Source organism: Corythoichthys intestinalis, chromosome 13, assembly GCF_030265065.1.
Source record: "Corythoichthys intestinalis isolate RoL2023-P3 chromosome 13, ASM3026506v1, whole genome shotgun sequence".
Classification (NCBI taxonomy): domain Eukaryota; kingdom Metazoa; phylum Chordata; class Actinopteri; order Syngnathiformes; family Syngnathidae; genus Corythoichthys; species Corythoichthys intestinalis.
In genome coordinates, this window is record NC_080407.1 from 55,816,839 (window position 1) to 55,839,005 (window position 22,167).

Genomic DNA, 22,167 nt, shown 5'->3' on the forward strand with positions numbered 1-22,167 from the left:
CGCTAGCCTTTTGTCTCTAAAAACATCATTAAACATCCCTTTATTTCGTATCCTGTCGTCCGTCCTATCCTACACAATGCGCTGAGCCGACCTAATAATTGGAATTGAATATACACGCGGGCACAGAAACGGCCCCATGCGGTTAACCTGCCCGGAAACGTGTGCAAATGAGTTTCTTACATAAAGCAAGAACAATGCCGTTTTTAGAAATGCATTCAATGCAAATGCAGTCGCCGCTCAGCGGGATGAGAAAAAGCCCACGCATGTAGCCGCGGTCCTCGCGGGGTGGCGGGATATATTTCCCGCCGTCATCCAGTGTTATATGACCCAAATTATTTCCTTTCATCTAGCCCAGCGATCGAAGTCACGGCGGGGGGTAACTTTGCCGTTGAAAAGCGAGGAGGCGAATTTGAATGAGCGCAAAAAAAAATGGCTCTCTTTGTCGTCGGAACTATTGTGCGAGTGGTCCCTGCAATTTCTAGTAATTGTTTGTTGATGCCATTTTTTTGTTGTCATCGCACAGAATTGCCTCGCTTAGCCCGGGCTCGTCAGCGGTTTAACCGCACGTCTCTTCCGATTCTGGTGTTAAGAACGCATCCCTTCAGGGATTCTAGCCACGAGCACGTTTTTTTGTGCACCATCCATTGTAACTCCAATTTGAGTTGTCTTTCACAAGGTGGAATTTGATATTGTTGGTTTTTTTTTAATGTAATTTCTGGATAATAACCAACATTCTCCCTCGCAGGCGAGATCCGGATCGCTTTCGTGCTGTACAAGCACATCGGCGTGTACTTGTCCACGGAGAACGCCAGCGTCAAGTTAAGCAGCGACGCCACGGCGACCAATTATTCCGTCATCGTCAACTCGCCGGTGATCACGGCCGCCATAAACAAGGACGCCAATAAAGTCTACCTCTCGGACCCGGTGGTGTTTACCATCAGACACTTGCAGGTACGCAAACGCACTTTACGCTAAGGATGATCACTAAAACGTGTACAGTCCTTGACAAGTCTTGTCGCTTATCCATCTTGTAGAAACAAATGCTTATAAGCTCACTTTTAATGATCCAATTGGTTTAAAAAAAGGCTCACATAAAAGCTAAGACCCTCCCAAATGATGTTGAATGTACAAAAATACATTTGTTTCACTGAAAAAAGATTTATCATGAAGACGTAAAGGTCAAATTTTGGTAAGATAAAAGTTTTGTCGCCTACAGAAAGTAGTGTGAAAATTGAACAAAAATGTACTTCAAATACAAAAATATGTTACATAACATAAGCCAATTAAGTAGTGGTGCTGTGAGATCCAAAACTAACATTTTGTATGACTTCCATGGTCTTCAGCAAGGATTCATACAATTTATTGACGAATTCATCAGGAACATCAAAGAAAGCAGTCTTGCATGCCTCCCACAGTTCATCAACATTCTTGGGTTTCGTCTTCCATGCTTCCTCTTTCGTCCTACCCCAGACATGCTCAGTGATGTTCATGTTGGGGACTGGGCTGGCCAGTCCTAGATGATCTTGATCTTTGCCTTGAGGAACTTTGAGGTAGAAATTGAAGTATGCGACGGAGCACTATCCTGCTGCAGAATTTGTCCCTTTTTATGGTTAGGAATGTAAGAGATTTGTTGATATTTCAGACTATTTATGTTGCCTTCCACACTGCAGATCTCTCGCACACCCCTATACTGGATGTAACCTCAGACCATTATTTTGCCCCCGCCAAACTTCGCTGTTTTTTTGAGTGAATCTTGGATCCATGCGGGGTCCAGTAGGTCTCCTGCAATATTTGGGCAACTGTGGTGTAATTAAATGGAAGATTCATCCGAAAAATCCACCTTTTGCCACTTTTCCAGCGTCCATCTTATTGACAGGCTATGGGCCTAGGCAAATGCGGCACGGTTTTTTAATTGTCTTCACCCTGATAGTCTGAAATTTCAGCAAATCATGGCTGCCTCTTACATTCCTAACCATAAAAAGGGAAAAATTCTTCAGCAGGCTGGTGCTCCATCGCATTCTTCAATTTCTACCTCAAGGCAAAGAAGATCAAGAACCTCCAGGACTGGCCAGCCCAGTCACCAGACATGAACAGGATGAAAGAGGAAGCATGGAAGATGAAACCCAAGAATGTTGATGAACTGTGGGAGGCATGCAAGACTGCTTTCTTTGATATTCCTGATTACTTCATCAATAAATTGTATGAATTCTTGTCGAACCGTATGGATGCAGTCCTTCAAGCCCATGGAAGTCATACAAAACAAAGGATGGGCGCTCACAAAGTGGCAAAAGGTGGATTTTTCAGATGAATCTTCCACTGAATTAGACCACAGTCGCCGCAAATATTCCAGGAGACCTACTGGAGCGCGCATGGATCCGAGATTCACTCAGAAAACAGGTGGTGGTAAAATCAGGGTCTGGGGTTACATCCAGTATGGGGGTGTGCGAGAGATCTGCATGGTGGAAGGCAACATAAATATCACCAAATCTTAGCTGCCTCTTACATTCCTAACCATAAAAAGGGACAAATTCTGCAGCAGGATGGTGCTCCATCGCATACTTCAATCTCTACCTCAAAGTTCCTCAAGGCAAAGAAGATCAAGATCCTCCAGGACTGGCCAGCCCAGTCACCATACATGAACAGGATGAAAGAGGAAGCATGGAAGACGAAACCCAAGAATGTTGATGAACTGTGGGAGGCATGCAAAACTTTCTTTGATGACTTCATCAATAAATTGTATGAATCTTTTCCGAAGCCCATGGAAGTCATACAAAATATTACATTTGGATCTCACAGCACCACTACTTAATTGGCTTATGGTATGTAACATATTTTTGCATTTGAAGTATTTTTTGTTCAATTTTCACACTACTTTCTGTAGGCGACAAAACTTTTGTCTTGCCAACATTTGACCTTTATGTCTTCATTAAATGATCAATCTTTTTTCAGTGAAACAAGTATGCTTTTGTACATTCGACATCATTTGGGAGGGTCTTAGCTTTCATATGAGCCATTTCTGAAACCAATTGAATCATTAAAAGTAAGGTTATTAGCAATTGCTTCTACAAAATGGATAAGCGACAAGACTTTTGTCAGGGACTGTATTTTAGCAAATATTTATTGCCCAAAGAAATTTCAAAATGTCCATCATCAGTATCGGATATGTCCAAATTGCAGCAATCGGAGGAAAACTTTAACCCCAACTGTTCCTTCTGGAGCTACTCCAAGCGCAGCATGAGCGGCTACTGGTCCACGCAGGACTGCCGCTTGCTGGACACCAATAGAACGCACACCACTTGCTCCTGCACCCACCTCACCAACTTTGCCGTCCTCATGGCCCACGTGGACGTCAAGGTAGGACTTTACCGCCACGTCTAGTTGAAGCAAGTGTCCTCGCGTAACATCTTCAAACTATAGTGCTCGGGATAAAATCTTTCAAGCCGTTTTGTCACTTGCTTGGCCTCGAGAAAATGATATAATAACATGGAATGCCTTGTTTACCGGCGGTGAAATCAAAGCTGTTTCCGCCCAAAGGTAGCTAAAGTATATCTGACATGATGGTAAGCTATACTTTTAGCAGGAATAGAAAAGAAGAAATCAAACTGAGCTATCGTGAATCTTGTCGTTGCTCAGCAGACATCACCAAGACCAGCGGTCCCCAATCGTTTTCTCACCGCGGCTTGGTAAAGGCATCCAGTTTTTCTTGTGTACGGGTGGGGGCACAAGACGGCAAAATGCAGACCTTGTCGTGGCCACTGAAAGGAATCTGACCTTTTAGCCAGACTGCTGGAATCAAGCCAGCTTAACCTGGCGCAGCTCCAGCGAACCGTACCGGCAAGAACCCCGACAACCCAGCCAGAAGGCCAAACTCTGTGTCTTCACCTTAGTCTTAACCCTTTGTAATGAGTCCAAGGCGAAACAAAAACAGACTCAGGCAGGGGAGGCAAGGTCACCCTATCACACGTCAACAAAAGACACCCAATCCATTATATAGCGACTCGGAATGGGAACCTCTGGGTACGATACGACTTGTGATACATGGATGAGGAATTCTAAAACTACTAATCGACATAAAAACAAAGCTATTTTCATCCTTCTGCTGTGAACTGAGTTTATCACTAGCAGTGGCTGTCAATGGTGAAGGAGATGGTACCTTTTCTCGTAGGCACCGTCTGTTTGCAATATTATAACACACTTAATATAATCAGGGAATTGTATCTTTTCTCGTATTTACCAAACGACTGTTTCTATGATATATAATAAATAGCACTTATACCATAGTTTAAGGAAGACTAGCAGAATATAGGGCGAGAGATACATGACGCCTTATCAAAAATGCCACATGGCAAAATCCATTTTGCCACATGGTAAAGAAAAAAATGGCAAAATCCATTTTGGCAAAAAAATGCCACTTGGTAAAATCAATTTTGCCACATGGCAAAAAAATGCCACTTGGTAAAATCCATTTTGCCACATGGCAAAAAAATGCCACTTGATAAAATCCATTTTGCCACATGGCAAAAAAATGCCACTTGATAAAATCCATTTTGCCACATGGCAAAAAAAATGCCACATGGCAAAAAAAATGCCACATGGCAAAATCTGTTTTGGCAAAAAAATGCCACTTGGTAAAATCCATTTTGCCCTATGTCAAAAAAATACCACATGGCAAAATCCATTTTGCTACATGGCAAAAAAATGCCACTTGGTAAAATCCATTTTGCCACATGGCAAAAAAATGCCACATGGCAAAATCCATTTTGGCAAAAAATGTCACTTGGTAAAATGCATTTCACCACATGGCAAAATCCAATTTAGCAAAAAAATGCCACGTGGTAAAATCCATTTTGCCACATGGCAAAAAAATGCCACATGGCAAAATCCATTTTGGCAAAAAATGTCACTTGGTAAAATGCATTTCACCACATGGCAAAATCCAATTTGGCAAAAAAATGCCACGTGGTAAAATCCATTTTGCCACATGGCAAAAAATGCCACATGGAAAAATCCATTTTGCCACATAGCAAAAAAATGCCACATGGCAAAATCCATTTTGCCAAAAAAAAAAAAATGCCACTTGATAAAATCCATTTTGCGATACGGCAAAAAAAAAAAAACGCCACATGGCAAAAAAATGCCACATGGCAAAATCCATTTTGCCACATGGCAAAAAAATACCACATGGCAAAATCCATTTTGCTACATGGCAAAAAAATGCCACTTGGTAAAATCCATTTTGCCACATGGCAAAAAAATGCCACATGGCAAAATCCATTTTGGCAAAAAATGTCACTTGGTAAAATGCATTTCACCACATGGCAAAATCCAATTTAGCAAAAAAATGCCACGTGGTAAAATCCATTTTGCCACATGGCAAAAAAATGCCACATGGCAAAATCCATTTTGCCACATAGCAAAAAAAAAAGCTACATGGCCACAAAAAATGCCACTTGGTAAAATCCATTTTGCCACATGGCAAAATCCATTTTGGCAAAAAAAAAAAAATGCCACTCGGTAAAATGCATTTCACCACATGGCAAAATCCAATTTGGCAAAAAAATGCCACGTGGTAAAATCCATTTTGCCACATGGCAAAAAATGCCACATGGAAAAATCCATTTTGCCACATAGCAAAAAAATGCCACATGGCAAAATCCATTTTGCCACAAAAAAAAATGCCACTTGGTGAAATCCATTTTGCCACATGGCAAAAAAATGCCACATGGAAATATCCATTTTGGCAAAAAAAAAAATGCCACTTGATAAAATCCATTTTGCCACTTGGCAAAAAAGCCACATGGCAAAATCCATTTTGCCATATGGCAAAGACAAAATGCCACATGGCAAATACCACTTTTCGTTCTCGCTGTCTATTTTTTTGTTTGTTATTGATTCTCATACTAATTTGTTCAATAATCTCGAATTTGCCATCAGTTTTTTTTCTGGATACTTTTATATTTTATAGAGATTCTTCTATAGTTTGACTTGTGTTGCATCGATACAGATCACCTCTTTGCTGCAAACTGATTTAAAGTCTCTCGTCGCAATGGCAGCTGATGTGTTAATTCACGAAATAACATGCTGGAACTGAGGTTATTTGCATCCCTGCACAGTCACACCAGTTTATGGTTTTCATTGTTACAGCCACTCATGAGTATCTCTTAATAAAATGGCTAATGTGGTTAAAAAACGAAAAAGAATTGAAAGCTCTCCAGCCAGCCTTTAGCGATGGGTGTGATTATAACGGTAATGGAGGAAGGCGTTCGGGGACCAGTTCGGTGTGCAAAGCGTGGCGCGGTGTGAAGGAAGTCATCTTTTATACTTGAAAGGCTCGGTCTCAGCATGAAGCCAATCCAATTGGCGACGCGTAAATCTGCCCGGACCGCTTTGAAATACAGCCGGGAGCGGCGTGACTCGGGGCCACCGATTTATGACGGCCAGAACAGCTGTTGGGAGGGCATCGGCGTTCCGCGCCGACATTGCGCACCTTTTGCCGTCCTCGCCCTCTTGTCATCCTCCGACGTACGCGCAAACAAAGCCAACCTTGACTGTCCTTTAGCGTCGCCGCCTCGCTTCAACGGCGCCGCGGCGGAGATACTACGGCGCTGACATTGACGGATGCTCCCTAAATATCACCCTCTCCATCATCCGGCGGGACGTGCCACTGATTTAGACTTACTGGTTCGTCGAGAACAGCGGCACTTAGCGCTAGCGCGGTACTACCCCCCCGGGCCTGTCCTACCTGCTCTATATTTTCGGAGAGTCCATTTCAAAGAGTCATCTTTGCAAATGGAGCGTTGAAATTTCAAAAGCGGTCTTTTACCGGAAGGATAAACGACAAATTTGTTTAAGCTGAGATGGCCGCTGTTGAATGGTCATGTTTCAGTCAATCCGTTGGATTATGAGGTGGGGTGGTGAAGGAATCTGACCCTTTAGCCAGACTGCCGGAATCATGCCAGCCAAACCGCCAGATCCACGCTGGCGCCGCTCCAACAACCCTGGCCAGCGAGACACCGACAACCCGGCTAACAGGCCAAACTTTGCGCGTTCATCTTTGTCTTAAACCCTTGTACCGACTCCATTTTGAAAGCTGGAAAAAGGCTTTGAAGCACAAGTTGACGATTTATTCAGGTCGACAACGATCATACAGCACAGAGGGACCCAGGCGAGGATTCAGGGTCACCATATCACAAGTCAACAAAAGGTTCCCGAGAAAAAATGACAACGATTACACATTCAGTCTTTTTGAAGGCTCTCGCAGGGCGGGCTAGGGGTGGTAACCTCTGGGTACCTGACGATATGATACCATTTGCGATGATGTCATGACCTGGAAATACAGTAATTATCGATACATGGGTCAGGAAATCTTCAACTAATAAACAGAATAACAAGCTCATGAACGAAAGTTCATTCGCTGGCACCTGGATTGGACGTCTATGGCCGTCAGTGGCAGCCAGCGCCAGGCACTGAGTTTATTTTGGGGCATTTCCCTTCCTTTCCTCCAGGAATGAATAGGATGTGACTCAAAATCAACCTTTAAATATAAACAGGAAGTGACTTGTAAATCCCTACAAAAGACTGGCTGTTAATGCTTTGATTTCAGTGCCATTGACGGCACTAGACGTCCAATCCAGTCAAAATGAATTGGATGCCTTGCGCTGTAAATGGCAGCCAGTGAGCTAACGTAGCCACACTTCGAATGGAAGATTTTGGATGAAAACATGTTGGTTCCTTGAAGGAATCTGACCTTTTAGCCAGATTATCAGAATCATGCCAGCTGGACCTGCGCTGGCGCAGCTCCAACTGTCATTGAAACCCCGTCAAAAGGTCAAACTCCGCGCGTTCACCTTAGTCTTAACCCCTTGTACTGACTCCATTATGAAAGCTGGAAAAAGGCTTTGAAGCACAAGTTGACAATTTATTCAGGTCGACCGTGATCATTCAGCACATAAGGACCCAGGCGAGGATCAGGGTCACCGTATCACAAATCAACAAAAGGTTCCTGAGAAAAAAACGACAACGATTAGTTAAACATTCAGTCTCTTTAAAGGCTTTCGCGAGTCGAGCTGTGGGCAAAAGAAGTGTGTGTTTGGGCGTTTAGGATGATTGTTTGTGGATTGGACTGGAGGATTCAGGAGTTACTGTTGTCAGTGCAACGTTACCTGGCACAGCCAGACTATTAACGGCCTCTCGAGCGAGATACAAAATCAATCGTCCAATCAGATTAGTTTATTTGCGTGACGTGTTCTTAACGAGTAACGTCACTCTTGCGCGCCGAAAGTCATCTGTACAACAACACAGATGGTGAACGGGAGAGCCGTGAATATGTTCCAATCCGCGGTAAAACCAGTTTTAAATTACCAAAAACACATCGAAACAAGTAATTGACAACAGTCAACATGGCTTGCGCTAGCCATGTTGAATATCTCCGATCAAGCTAATTACTTGTCGCTTCAACAACGTCACGTCTGCCCGTCGCTGATTGGTCCACTCCGCTGTCTGTTTGCTGTGGCTCGCTCCGCCCTCGGAATTTGATCCGCTGGACGGTCGCCAGGTAAACCAGGCAAAGTGCAACGAGGGTTGTGGATTTTGTCACCTCAGCGTCAAAGAGGCTCTTCGAGTCTTATCAGTCGTGTTATCAGTTGGATATCGGGCAGTCTTCGGTGTTGCTTGTGTTGGGACAGGGCGTCCCGCCATTTGTTCTGGACTGTCTGGGAGATCTGATTGTGAGAGTTGGTGGTGCAGAGGTGGGGTTTTCAGCGTCAATCTTGCTCAGTCAGTTGCATGACGCACATGTTGGGCTTCTGTGATAAGAAGGTGTCATGTATGTCTTATGCCCTATATTTTGCTGGTTTTCCTTAAATAGCACTTATACCATAGTTTATTTTATATCAGGTGTGTTAGAGTAATACAAACAGTCGAACAGTAAATACGAGAAAAGATACTGTTCCCTGATTGATTATATTGTGTTGGAATAATGCAAACAGTTAGACGGTGCCCAAGAGAAAAGGTACTATCTCCTTTAGAAGCGATCGAACAATGTTTTATTTTTCAAAAAATATATAGATATGTTTGCAAACATTGTATCGTGTATGTTTTAACAAAGGTAGTTGTGTCAAAGTAACTTCCTCTGTCAAAAATATGCCGCATTATTGGTTATACGGCAAACTAAATGTTCTGTTTTTTTACTACAATTGATGTCAAATCCTGCATACCAATCTCTTTCAATCGTCTTATGGCCTTCTTTGCTCATAAATAGAGCATTTCAATTCAAAAGAAGCTAGATTTAAAAAGAGAGCTGTTCAAAGCAAGGAAGCCCCCCCCCCCCGCGCAGATGGCTTTTTGACATTCACCCAACACGCGTGTCGACCGAACGTGGAATCTTCAAAAGCTAGGAATCCGGCGGCCAAATGTGATTATTTATCACCAATTTCAAGCACATTCTCGGGGCTCGGCGACAGGACGTCTCAAGGTTAGCGCCGTCGGCGTCGCATCAAACGCGCACGCCGAAACCCGACCGTTCTGGAGGGAAGAGATATATCATCTGAAAGACACACTTGTGTTTACACGGGATTTTTTTCACGCAGCCATTAGGGATACGCTTACAATCGGACAAAAGTTTGTTTTTGAAAAATACCGACAACAAACATGGCTGCCACAATTAACTTCTTATGAGGTCTCGATTGAACTCGTAGGCCACCATCGAAGGCGTTAGACGTCCAGACCATTTACGGACAACCATCACGGAGGCTTTTTTGGTGCGATGTGAGGTGCAGATTGCATCATTTGGCACCCCGCCTCAGCTGAGCAACCCCCGCACCCTCCCAGCAGACACGGTGGCTCGCGGCCATCATCCACCTCCAAGAATAAAGAAATTGTTTCACAGTAAATCCATCACTGGGGTGTAGATACACTCGCTGCCCTTCGCCGTGTTTCTGCGGCAGCCTTCCTCTTGTGCATTCTCGTTTTTTTTCATTCGATTGAAGGTGAGAGTGTGATGGATAGAGCTTGCACAGCTCGCTAGGCCCGCAGACCTCGGGGTCCTCGCTCTAGCAATGCTATGAAGCTAGCGTCGCCCGACGCATCAACACGGTCAGCCTTGCGCCCGTCGAGCGTGGCGGCGCAAACAGCTTTCCGCTGCGGGCGGGCTTTTATGGCGGGGTGTCAAACTTTGCCACCTCACATACACTGACAACTACTCCAACATTAAGACTGGAATGGTACAGTGGTACCTCTACATACGAAGTTAATTCGTTGCAGGACCTTGTTTGTAAGTTGAAATTGTCGTATGTCAAGCAGGATTTTCGCATAATACATTATAATTCCATTAATTCGTTCCACAGCCCGAAAATTTACAGTAAATCCTGAATAAATACTCCTGTTACTGTTGCAAATAGCAATTACAAAGAGCAAAATAAATTATGAATAAAAATCGGAATAATAATAACAATAATACCTGTAATAATGTAACGAATCGGGTTCTCGTGGTGTATCATAGACTTCATAATGTATTCATGGGGCGTGGGGCCGATAAATAGGGGGCTTGCATTGTTGGCGAGGCCGTCAAATCTGATCGAGTGGAATCACAGAGCTTTTTTCGTTGAAAATTCTTGTGAATGTTTAAATCCCCGAATTCCTTATAGATATGGACGTAAAACGTTCTCGATTCTTGGTTAAAAGTAAAGATGTCCCGATCGATCGGCATATCGGGTCCGATTACGTCATTACGTCAAGTATCGGAATCGGCAAAAAAATATCGGACATGCCTTTTTTTCCCATATATATATATTTTTTAATTAAATCGTTTTCTAATTGTATTTAACGTTACAGACAAAATGTCTTACACTCATCCAGAGTCTTTAGTTTTGGCTTAAAGTAGGGCTATCAAATTTATCACGTTAACGGCGGTAATTAATTTTTAAAAAATTAATCACGTTAAAATATTTAGCGAAATTAACGCATGCGCTGCACGACCTACTCACGCATTGTCGCGTTCAATCTATAATGGTGCCGTTTTACCTATATATAGAGCTAAAAGGCAGCGTATTATGAGTAGAGTGAATTTTGACAGTCTCTGGAGCCTTTTTTTAATTGGCTAAAGCCTTACAATCCCTCTCTCAACAATTCGAAATATCCTGGGAAGCAATGTGGGGAAGCAAGGTAGTAGTTAATCTTTTTCTTAACACCCTATGTTATTTCCCAACGCAGAGAAGATAGATCAATTGGTGCCACTACGCACAGTCATGGTTCCACTTCCCATCATGCATTTGGGCATGGCTACAGTATCATTTACTGAAAGCTGAACAAATACACAAGATGGCAATATTTAGTCACAATATACAAAGTCACATTTATCCTTTAAGAATCACAAGTCTTTCTATCCGTGGATCCCTCTCACAGAAAGAATTTTAATAATGTAAATGCCATCTTGAGGATTTATTGTCATAATAAACAAAAACAGTACTTATGTACTGTATGTTGAATGTATATATTCGTCCGAGTTTTATTCATTTTTTCTTAATGCATTGCCAAAATGTATATGATCGGGAAAAATTATCGGGAATGATTGGAATTGAATCGGGAGCAAAAAAAAAACAATCGGATTGGGAAATATCGGGATCGGCAGATACTCAAACTAAAACGATCGGGATCGGATCGGGAGCAAAAAAACATGATCGGAACAACCCTAGTTGAAAGCAAAAAAAAAAAAAAAACGTGCAGTTAGTGTTTATTTTACGTGAACATATCGAAGTACAATGTTAGTCTGTTAGTGAATGTAGCTAGCAGCTGCCTGATGTAAACGGAACTTTTCCGGTGAAAATTCTTGTGAATAAGTGTTTATATCCCCGAATTCTTTATGTATGTAAGACTGCCTCGATTCTTGGTTAAAAGCAAAACAAAAATACATGCAGTGAACGTTTAATTTACTTAAACATGTCGAAGTACAATGCTAGTCTGTTAGTGAATGTAAACCCTAACCCTAGCAGCCGCCTGATGTAAACAAAGCTTTTCTGGTGAAAATTCATGTGAATAAATGCTTAAATCCCTGAATTCTGTATATATATGGACGTAAAACATTCTGGATTCTTGGATTGAAGCAAAAAAAAAAAACAAAAAAAAAAACGTGCAGTTAGCATTTATTTTACGTAAATATTGCGAACTATGATGCCAGTGCAGTAGCGGCTAATTTCTCCCAAAGTTTCAAAATGCATGCATGGTACGAAAAATATAATAATGACCTTGAATCCTCAAACAAATCTCTCCTGAGACAATCCTTCTTGTTTGTATGCGGTACAGATTTTGTACTTTTTCAACATAAATCTGGCGTTGGATCGCTGCATATGTTGAATAACTGCGACTGACTTAAGCGGAGTGTAGGACGGCCCCCTACTTGAAGGCGTGGCGCAGTGTCTGGTGAATAGGACCCGTCAATATCATTATGAAGTCGAAGCGATAGTATGTCGAGGTACCACTGCATTTGTGTATTTGTGATGGTACGGGCATCACGGTTCGGTGCAAGCAGTCAGGCGGCGAATACATTTTGAGTTTCAAAAAATAAAAATAAAAAGTCTGTGTTGGAGTTAGTCCTCCTTTATTCCATGGGGCGGTAGAGGTAATGCACCTATACCAGTGCTTCTTATTTTCCGTTCCGCACTGGGCAACTTGGTATGCCACCTTATATGATGCTAACGTCACTTGCCGGTTTACTGATGTAACACTGACAAAGCTAGACGATTGTTGGCAATATTCGTAGTGGAGGAATCTGACCTCTTAGCCAGATTGCCGGAACCGCGTCAGCCAAACTGCCAAACCTGCGCTGGCGCAGATCCAACCTGGCCAAAAGGCCAAACTCGCGCGAGTTCACCTTAGTCTTAACCCCTTGTACTGACTCCATTTTGAAAGCTGGAAAAAGGCTTTGAAACACAAGTTGACAATTTATTCAGGTTAAACAGCAAGGCAAACAGTTACAGACCTAGGCGAGGAGGCAGACTCAGGGTCACCATATCACAAGTCAACAAAAGGTTTTCAAGAAAAATGACAACGATTAGTTAAACATTCAGTCTTTTTGAAGGCTCTCGCGGGGCGGGCTGTGGGCAGAAGAAGGGTGTGTTTTTAGGATTATTGTCTGTTTGTGTGTGAAAACCTGGCCAAAAGGCCAAACTGCGCATTCTTAACCCAAGTACTGACTCAATTTTGAAAGCTGTAAAAAGGCTTAAAAGCACAAGTGGACAATTTATTCAGTCCTGGTGCATCTATAGCCTGTCCGTCCTGGGAGTGGATCTCTCCTGACTGTGGTTCTCCCCAAGGTTTTTCATTTTTCCCCATAGGGTTTTTGGAGTTTTTCCTTGCCGCCATGGAGGGTTGAAGGATGGGGGATGCCCAGGACATGAACTTAATCTAATTCACCTGCTGTTTCTGACTGTGTATCATATTGACTCTGCAAAGCCCTCTGAGACAACCTTGTTGTGATATAGGGCTATACAAATAAAATTGAATTGAATTTATTCAGGTCGACAGCGATCATACAGCACAGAGAGACCCAGGCGAGGATTCAGGGTCACCATATCACAAGTCAACAAAAGGTTCCCAAGAAAAATGACAACGATTAGTTAAACATTCAGTCTTTTTGAAGGCTCTCGCGGAGCGGGCTGTGGGCAGGGTTTAGAAGAAGGGTGTGTTTGGGCATTGTTTAGGATTATTGTCTGTTTGTGGATTGGACAGGAGGATTCGGGAGTTACTCTTGTCAGGGCAACGAGAGTTGTGGATTTTGCCGCCTCAACGTCAAAGGGGCTCATGGAGTCAGTCGTGTTATCCGTTGGATATCAGGCGTTCTCCGGTGTTCCTTGTGTTGGGACAGGACGTCTCGCCATTTGTTCTGGACTGTCCGGGAGAACTGATTGCGTGAGTTGGTGGTGCAGACGTGGGCTTGTCAGCGTCAGTCTTGCTCAGTCAGTTGCATGACGCACGCGTTGGGCTTCCGTGATAAGAAGGCGTCATGTATCTCTTATGCCCTATATTCTGCTTGTTTCCCTTAAACTATGTTATTAGTGGTATTTATTTTATATTGGGTGTGTTCGAGTAATACAAAAAGTCGATCAGTAAATATGAGAAAAGATACGGTTCCCTGATTGATTATATACAGTGTGTTAGAATAATCCAAACAGTTAGACGGCGCCTACGAGAAAAGGTACAATCTCCTTCACCATTGACAGCCACGGACGTCCAATTCATTTGAACTGGGAGGGTGGCAGCGAATGAACATTCGTTCATTCGCTGCCATCCCTCCCAGTTCAAATGAATTGGACGTCTGCCAGTGAGAAACTCAGTTCACAGCAGAAGGATGAGGTCAAATGAGTGCCCTGTACAGGAACAACTTTTTCAAAAACGATCCGTCTTTTCCGTCAGCGTCGGGATGGCGACTCGTCAGGTAATGATGGAACATCCAGATGGGAAATCCTCGGGCAATCTACAAAAGTATCTTTCCGGGATTTATGTGCTGAAACGTATATTAGAACTATCTGCCTGCGCGGCAGAATTTATTGGGGTACTTTTTCATCCCACATATTTTCAGTTGAGTTAATAAAAAGATAAATAACAATTCTGACACGGTTGAATCATCAATCTGGCACCAGGACGAATAGAATACTTTGGAGAGAAACAACAGGGGAGACGTTTTGTGTGTGCGTTGCAGAACACGGACCCTGTTCACAATATGCTCCTGGACGTCATCACTTGGGTGGGCATCCTCCTTTCGCTGGTGTGCCTGCTGGTCAGCCTCTTCACCTTCTGCTTCTTCCGCGGCCTCCAGAGCGACCGCAACACCATTCACAAGAACTTGTGCATCTGCCTCTTCATCGCAGAGTCACTCTTCCTCGTCGGGATCAATCGCGCTGACCAGCCGGTGAGCATGAAACATGATTACTATTTACCTAAGTGTCTTTTAATGTTGCAGTTGACCTCAACTGGGGCGTCTTTTTTATTTTCAATCGCCTCTCAAGATGACACTCTTGATGTTGGATTTTATCACATAAATTTCCCCCAAAAATGCAACTACCCAAGTGCGTTAAAAATAAAAAAAGTGATTCATCATCATCAATCGATATATTTTTTAAATGATGCAAATATTTCCAGCAGGGCCGAGAATGAAAAGTGGTATTTGTCATGTGGCAAAATTGATCTTGCGATGTGGCTTTTTTTTTTTTTTTTTTTTTTTTTTTTTTGCCTGTGCCAATTTTTTTGCCATCTGGCAAAATTGATTTTGCCACATGGGGCCAGACAGGCCCCTTCACTTACGGATTTTAAATCACGTGGCAAAAAGGACTTTGCCATGTGGCATTTTTTTGCCACGTCGCAAAAAAGGATTTTGCCATGTGGCAAAATGGATTCTGCCCTGTGCCATTTTTTTTTTGCCATCTGGCAAAATTGATTTTGCCATATGGGGCCAGACAGGCCCCTTCACTTACGGATTTTAAATCACGTGGCAAAAAGGACTTTGCCATGTGGCATTTTTTTGCCATGTCGCAAAATGGATTTTGCCCTGTGCCATTTTTTTTGCCATATGGGGCCAGACAGGCCCCTTCACTTACGGATTTTAAATCACGCGGCAAAAAGGACTTTGCCATGTGGCATTTTTTTGCCATGTCGCAAAAAAGGATTTTGCCATGTGGCATCTTTTTTGCCATGTCGCAAAATGCCATGTCGCAAAAAAAAAGGATTTTGCCATGTGGAAAAATGGATTTTGCCATGTGGCATTTTTTTGCCGTGTGGCAAAATTGGTTTTGCCATATGGGCCAGACAGGCCCCTTCACTTACGGATTTTAAATCACGTGGCAAAAAGGATTTTGCCATGTGGCATTTTTTGCCATGTGGCAAAATTGATTTTGCCATATGTGGCCAGACAGGCCCCTTCACTTAGATTTTAAATCACGCCTTAAAACATTTAATTTTTCTTCAGCTTTTAATGTGCAATGTCTGTTTATGACCTCGCCTTTCATTTATTTTATTTTTATGTGTATAAAGTTGATTGATTGATATGGCAAAATTGATTTTGACATGTGGAATTTTTATTGGTATGTGGAAGAATGGATTTTGTTTTGTGGTATATATATATTTGGGTATGTGGCATTTTTGCCGGCCATGCACATCCATGTCAGTGACGGCTATGCACGTCCAAATTTTAAATGGCCAAAAAACGTGTAGCTGTGATTTTTCATGATACACTTACCAATTAAATGAATGGAAAATTTGGACGTTAATAGCAGTCAATGGCATAACCTTAGTTGAGTGCCGGTTGAATGTCAATGTGCTGTAATGTTAAGTATGGACAGAAATCACAACCACATGTTTTTCTGCCATTTAAATTGAATGGAAAATTTGGACGTGCATAGCCGTCAATGGCATAGCCTTACTTGGATGCTAGTTGAATGTCAGTGCACTCTGATGTTAAGTATATAGTCAAAAATCACAGCCACTTATTTTTTTTTTTTTTCTTTTGCCATTTAAAATGAATGGAAAATTTGGACGTGCATAGCCATCAATAGCATGGACGTGCATGGCCTGCAAAAATGCCATATACCCCCAAATAATGCCACATACAAAAAGATATATATATATATATACACACACCACACACACCAAAATCCATTTTGCCACATTGCAAAAAAGTGCCACATGTCAAAATACATTTTGACACATGGCAAAACAAATGCCACATGTCAAAAAAATGCTACATGGCAAAATATTTTGCCAAATGAATGAAAAAAATGCCACATTCACAGAAAAAAATGCCACATGCCAAAGAAAAAAATGCCACATGGCAAAACCCATTTTGCCAAGTGGCAAAAAAAATGCCACTTGGCAAAATCAATTTTGCCACATGGCAAAGAAAAAATGCCACATGGCAAAAGTATTTTGCCGCATGGCAAAAAAACGCCACATGGCAAAATCCATTTTGCCACACGGCAAATACCCCTTTTGGTTCTCGCTGTCTCTCAATATTTCTGCGCCTAAAGGGAAGGCTTTTTGCCTTTCCGTAAGATTTTATGGGTGCGATTCATGGCTCTCTCACAGAGCATGGTTAATGTCCACTCAAGCCTTCACACATTTAATTGAATCGATTTCAGGGACAAAATAAGCTAGTAATGTTCAACTGCGCACATAATTAGTCCGATCCTTCTACGCACTATATAATGTTAGAGATGGGATGCCTTCCATTTGGTCACAAAGCTAGTTGTTGACCCCGTGCCCCCTTCAGATCGCGTGCGCCATCTTCGCCGCCCTCCTGCACTTCTTCTTCCTGGCGGCGTTCACATGGATGTTCCTGGAGGGCGTGCAGCTCTACATTCTGCTGGTGGAGGTGTTCGAGAGCGAGCACTCGCGCCGCCGCTACTTCTACATGGTGGGCTACGGGCTCCCGGCCCTCGTTGTGGTCGTCTCGGCCGTGGTGGACTACCCCAGTTACGGCACGGACAGAGTGTGAGTATCGTTGGGGATCGGGTGTATTATTGACATCCCATCCATTTTGACTGGAACGAAGGTTGCCGGTCAAAATGGAATGGACGTCTCGCGCCGTCAATGGCACTGATAGATAAGCATTCACAGCTGGTTAAATGAATTGGATGTTCAAGGCAGTCAATGAGTTAATGGCCAAATCCACGGAATGAAGAAAAAAAACTAAATTATTTTATTTTATTAACTGTATTATTTACATTAATAATAATTAACTAGAAAATGCAATTTCTGGAGGAATTGCAATGGTAGCTTTGCTGTAATGGTTGGTATATGAGGTCACTTCCTGTTGATTTTGGGGCATTTTGACATCACTTCCTGTTTATCGTGGTTGGGTTCTTATGCCATTGTAATGAAGGTCAAATAGAACCAGTGGAAATGAATGGGAAATGTTCTGCCATTAAAAATGAATGGGAAAGTTGTTATCAAAAACTGCATGCAGCTTTTGTCTGAAATTATTGATGTATGAATTATGTGTTATGGATAACAATTGTTGGACTGGATATCGTTTTTACTTTTTTTTTTTTTCTCTCAAAAATACTGCATTTAAAAAAAAAAAAAAAAATTCCTCAGGTGTCAAGTTTCCCTGCAATGCACAAGTATTTTGGTGTCACTTCCTGTTGCCTTCAGTTTTTGCGCCATTAAAATGAATGGCAAATACAGCCATTGGAAATCGATGGGAAATGTTGCCATTAGAGAATAATGGGTAAGTTTTTGGCAAATTTTGGCTGAACCATAGGTTTTTGCTCAAAACTGTATCCAACTTTTGTGCCCCTTGGCGTCCTGAATTTATGTGTGAATGATGAGATTTTTTTTTTTTTTTTTTTCTCAAAAAACACGTCTTTGGAAGAATGGTCAGTTTTGCAGCAGGGCCTAGAACGAAAAGTGGTATTTGCCCTATGGCAGAATGGATTTTGCCATGTGGCGTTGTTTTTTGCCATGTGGCATTTTTTTATTTTTTGCCATGTGGCATTTTTTTGCCATGTCGCAAAATGGATTTTGCCATGTGGCATTTTTTTCCCATGTTGCAAAATTAATTTTGCCATGTGGCATTTTTGTGCAATGTGGCAAAATGGATTTTGCCATGTGGCATTTTTTTTTTTTTGCCATGTGGCATTTTTTGCCATGTGGCCTTTTTTTCATATGTTGCTAAATTTTGCCATGTGGCATTTTTGTGCAATGTGGCAAAATGGATTTTGCCATGTGGCATTTTTTTTGTCATATGGCAAAATTATTTTGCCATGTGGCATTTTTTGCCATGTCGCAAAATGTATTTTGCCATGTGGCATTTTTGTACAATGTGGCAAAATGGATTTTGCCATGTGGCATTTTTTTCATATCTTGCAAAATTTTGCCATGAGGCATTTTTTTTTTTGCCATGTGGCATTTTTGTGCAATGTGGCAAAATGGATTTTGCCATGTGTCATTTTTTTCCATATGTTGCAAAATTTTGCCATGAGGCTTTTTTTTTTTTTGCCATGTGGCATTTTTGTGCAATGTGGCAAAATAGATTTTGCCATGTGGCTTTTTTTTTTTTGTCATGTGGCATTTTTTGCCATGTGGCATTTTTTTTTTTTTTTTTTTGCCATGTGGCATTGTTTTTTTTTTTTTCTTTTTTGCCATGTGGCAGTATTTGCCGTGTGGCTTTTTTTGCCGTGTGGCTTTTTTTTTTTTTTGCTATTTGGCAAAATGTATTTTGCCATGTGGAATTTTTGTGCAATGTGCCAAAATGGATTTTGCCATGTGGCATTTTTTGCCATGTCGCAAAATGGACTTTGCCATGTGGCATTTTTTTCCCATGTTGCAAAATTAATTTTGCCATGTGGCATTTTTTTTTTGCCATGTGGGATTTTTATTTGCCATGTGGCAAAGTGCATTTTAATGTCCCGTCCCAAAAAGTGTACATGCAGGTTATGCTCTTGTAACGTCTCTACCAATATTGAGACCAAACCTATGCCTTTGCATATGTGGCTCTAAGAATTAAGATGTTTTTCACCATTAGGTGGCACGGTGGATCAGTTGGATCAGTGGGTAGCACGTCCGCCTCACAGTTCTGAGATCAAGCGTTCAATCCCGGGCTCAGTCCTTCCTTAGCATGTTCTCCCCACTTCCTGTGTGGGTTTTCTCCGGGTACTCCGTTTCCCCCCAAAATATGTATGCAACATATTCCTTGCGCCCTGCGATTGGTTAGCAACACATTCAGGGTTTGCCCTGCTTACCGCTCATGGTTAGCTGGAATAGCCACCGCGACCCTGTTGAAGATAAGCAGCTTGGAAAATGAATGAATGTCACCATTAGAGGTGGGAGGTTTGGCATTCGTTCATTCGATGCCGGCCTCCCACTTCAAATGGATCGAACGTCTATCGCCGTGAATAGCCGCCAATGAGTTGACAAGATAAATGGCTCTCTCGAATCCGGTGAATGCTTATAATGAGAAGCAACATACCGTATTTCTTCAGACGTGCAGTTAGCATCCTGCTAATGGCGCATGCAAGCTGCTACGTTTCTTGACATGCTGAGCCTCAGCTGGTCATAATGGATGCTGGTGATTGCTCACCACCCTCATGTGAATAATTAACGCCCACCATCGGTGGAACAATTACACCACGCTGCTGAAAAATGACTTGTTACTTTCGACAAAGAATAGCCTTTGTCATTTCCCTTCGCGTCGCTGCTGTGGAACTTTTTAGCAAAAGCCCGTCGCCGGGAGCAGACACTTTTGAGCGACCTACGTCATTTTTTCAAATTTATATTTTACTCCCCATGGTTCCTCAAGGAATACGTGTCGAAGAAAGTGGCATGAAACTTTGGAGGGGAAGTCGATGCTTTCCAAAAGTCAAAGACAACCCGGAGAAGGCTAAAGATGGCATGCCTGCAGCTCCCGCCGCCCACCAAGTCATTAAAACTGTCTGTTCTGAGGAAGCTAGCAAAAAAAAATGAACAACACAACCTTCCACATGATATATAACAGCGGCGCACACGACGGCGCGCTTTGAAGAGCTGCCAGCGCATCTTTTTTGTTTGCGCCGTTTCCTCTCGGTTACGCCGTCCGTGTGTGTTTTTCTCTGGGCCGTCGTCTCGGGGAGAGGCATCAAGCCCTGTCACTTCTGATAAAGTAGTCGCTCTCCTTTTTCAAAGAGCCGTCGAGCCTTCGGGGGACAAAACGCCGAGCACGCGTAAACACCTTGTTTGCGCGACGCTCGGATTCCAAAATCCGTGCCGCCCGCTACGTGGCAGTTGGAGTACAAGAGGGTTATTACGAGGGGTGGTACCCTCTGGGTACCTCACGATATGATACGATTCGCGATGATGTCCTTAGATGGCGTTACAACTATTATCGATTCATGGATCAGAATATCATTCTACAACAAACAATTCTAAACAAGCTAATGAACGAATGTTCATTTGCTGCCACCCGGATTGGACGTCTGTGGCAGCCAATGCCGGGCACTGAGTTTTTTTGTGGGCATTCCCCTTCCTTTCCTCCAAGAATGAATAGGAAGTGACTCAAAATCAGCCTACAAATGCCCTAAAATGAATAGGAAGTGACTTGTAAAATGCCTACAAAAGAGTGGCTGTGAAGGCTGTGGTTTCGGTGCCATTGACAGCACTCGATGTCCAATCCAGTCAAAATGAATTGATGTCTTGCGCCGTCAATGGCAGCCAGTGAGCTAATGTAGACACTATTCTTATGGAAGATTTTGGATGAAAATGTGTTGGTTCCTTGAAGGATTTTGACCTGCTGGAATCATGCCAGCCGAGCCGCTGGACCCAAACTAGCGCCTCTCCAACGACCTGGTCCGGCGAAAACCCGACAACCTAGCCAAAAGGCCAAACTCGTTCACCTTAGTCTTAACCCCTTGTACTGACTCCATTTTGAAAGCTGTCAGAAGGCTTCGAAACACAAGTTGACAATTTATTTAGGTCAACAATGATCAAACAGCAACAGACCCAGGCGAGGAGGCAGACTGGTTCCAGGGTCGCCATATCAAAGTCAACAAAAGATTCCCTTGAAAAATAGCAACTATTCGTTAAACATTCAGTCTTTTTGAAGGCTTTCGCGGGGCGGGCCGTGGGCAGGATGAGAGGTGTGTTTGGGTCTTCTTCTGTTGCAGATTTGGGCGGTCAAGTTCGTGTGTCACTGTGGCTGGGTCATGGTTGATGAGGCAACAGAGGTGGGAGGTTCGGCACGCCTCACCGTCTAAGTTATCAAACTTGGAGTTTTTTGTTATTGGGTGTTGTGGTAGTACAGGACGTCCCGCCATTTGTTCTGGACTGTCCTGAAGAGCTAATTGCCGGATTTAGTGTTCCAGATGTGGGCTTGTAGATGTCTTGCCTATCATAGTCAGCGTCAATCTTGCTCAGTCAGCTGCATGACGCATGCGTTGGGCGTCCGTGGTCAGAAGGTGTCATTTATCTCTTATGCCCTATGTCAGATACATTCTGCTTGTTTTCCTTAAACTATGATATAAATCCTATTTGTTTTATATTGGGTATGTAAAAGTAATACAAACAAACAGTACATACGAGAAAAGATACTCCTTTATTCCCCCTCAACTGTCCCCAAAATGACGGCGGTCTCAGAACTTAGCCTTGGCAAGTTGTGAAAAAATCAAGTCCCTGACATCGGGCCTCGGTGGAAAAATTTAGAGAGTTCCC

General features: G+C 42.7%; 1 protein-coding gene across 2 annotated transcripts in view; it reads left to right on the plus strand.

The window, feature by feature from the left end:
- LOC130928501 (adhesion G protein-coupled receptor L3-like) overlaps positions 1–22,167 on the plus strand; it is a 231,677-nt gene that overhangs the window by 174,702 nt on the left and 34,808 nt on the right. For both annotated transcript variants that reach the window (XM_057855157.1, XM_057855158.1), the window contains exons 16-19: positions 746–951; positions 3,178–3,354; positions 14,693–14,902; positions 17,255–17,475. In XM_057855157.1, coding sequence (XP_057711140.1) covers positions 746–951; positions 3,178–3,354; positions 14,693–14,902; positions 17,255–17,475 — 814 coding nt within the window. The remainder of the gene's footprint in view (positions 1–745; positions 952–3,177; positions 3,355–14,692; positions 14,903–17,254; positions 17,476–22,167) is intronic.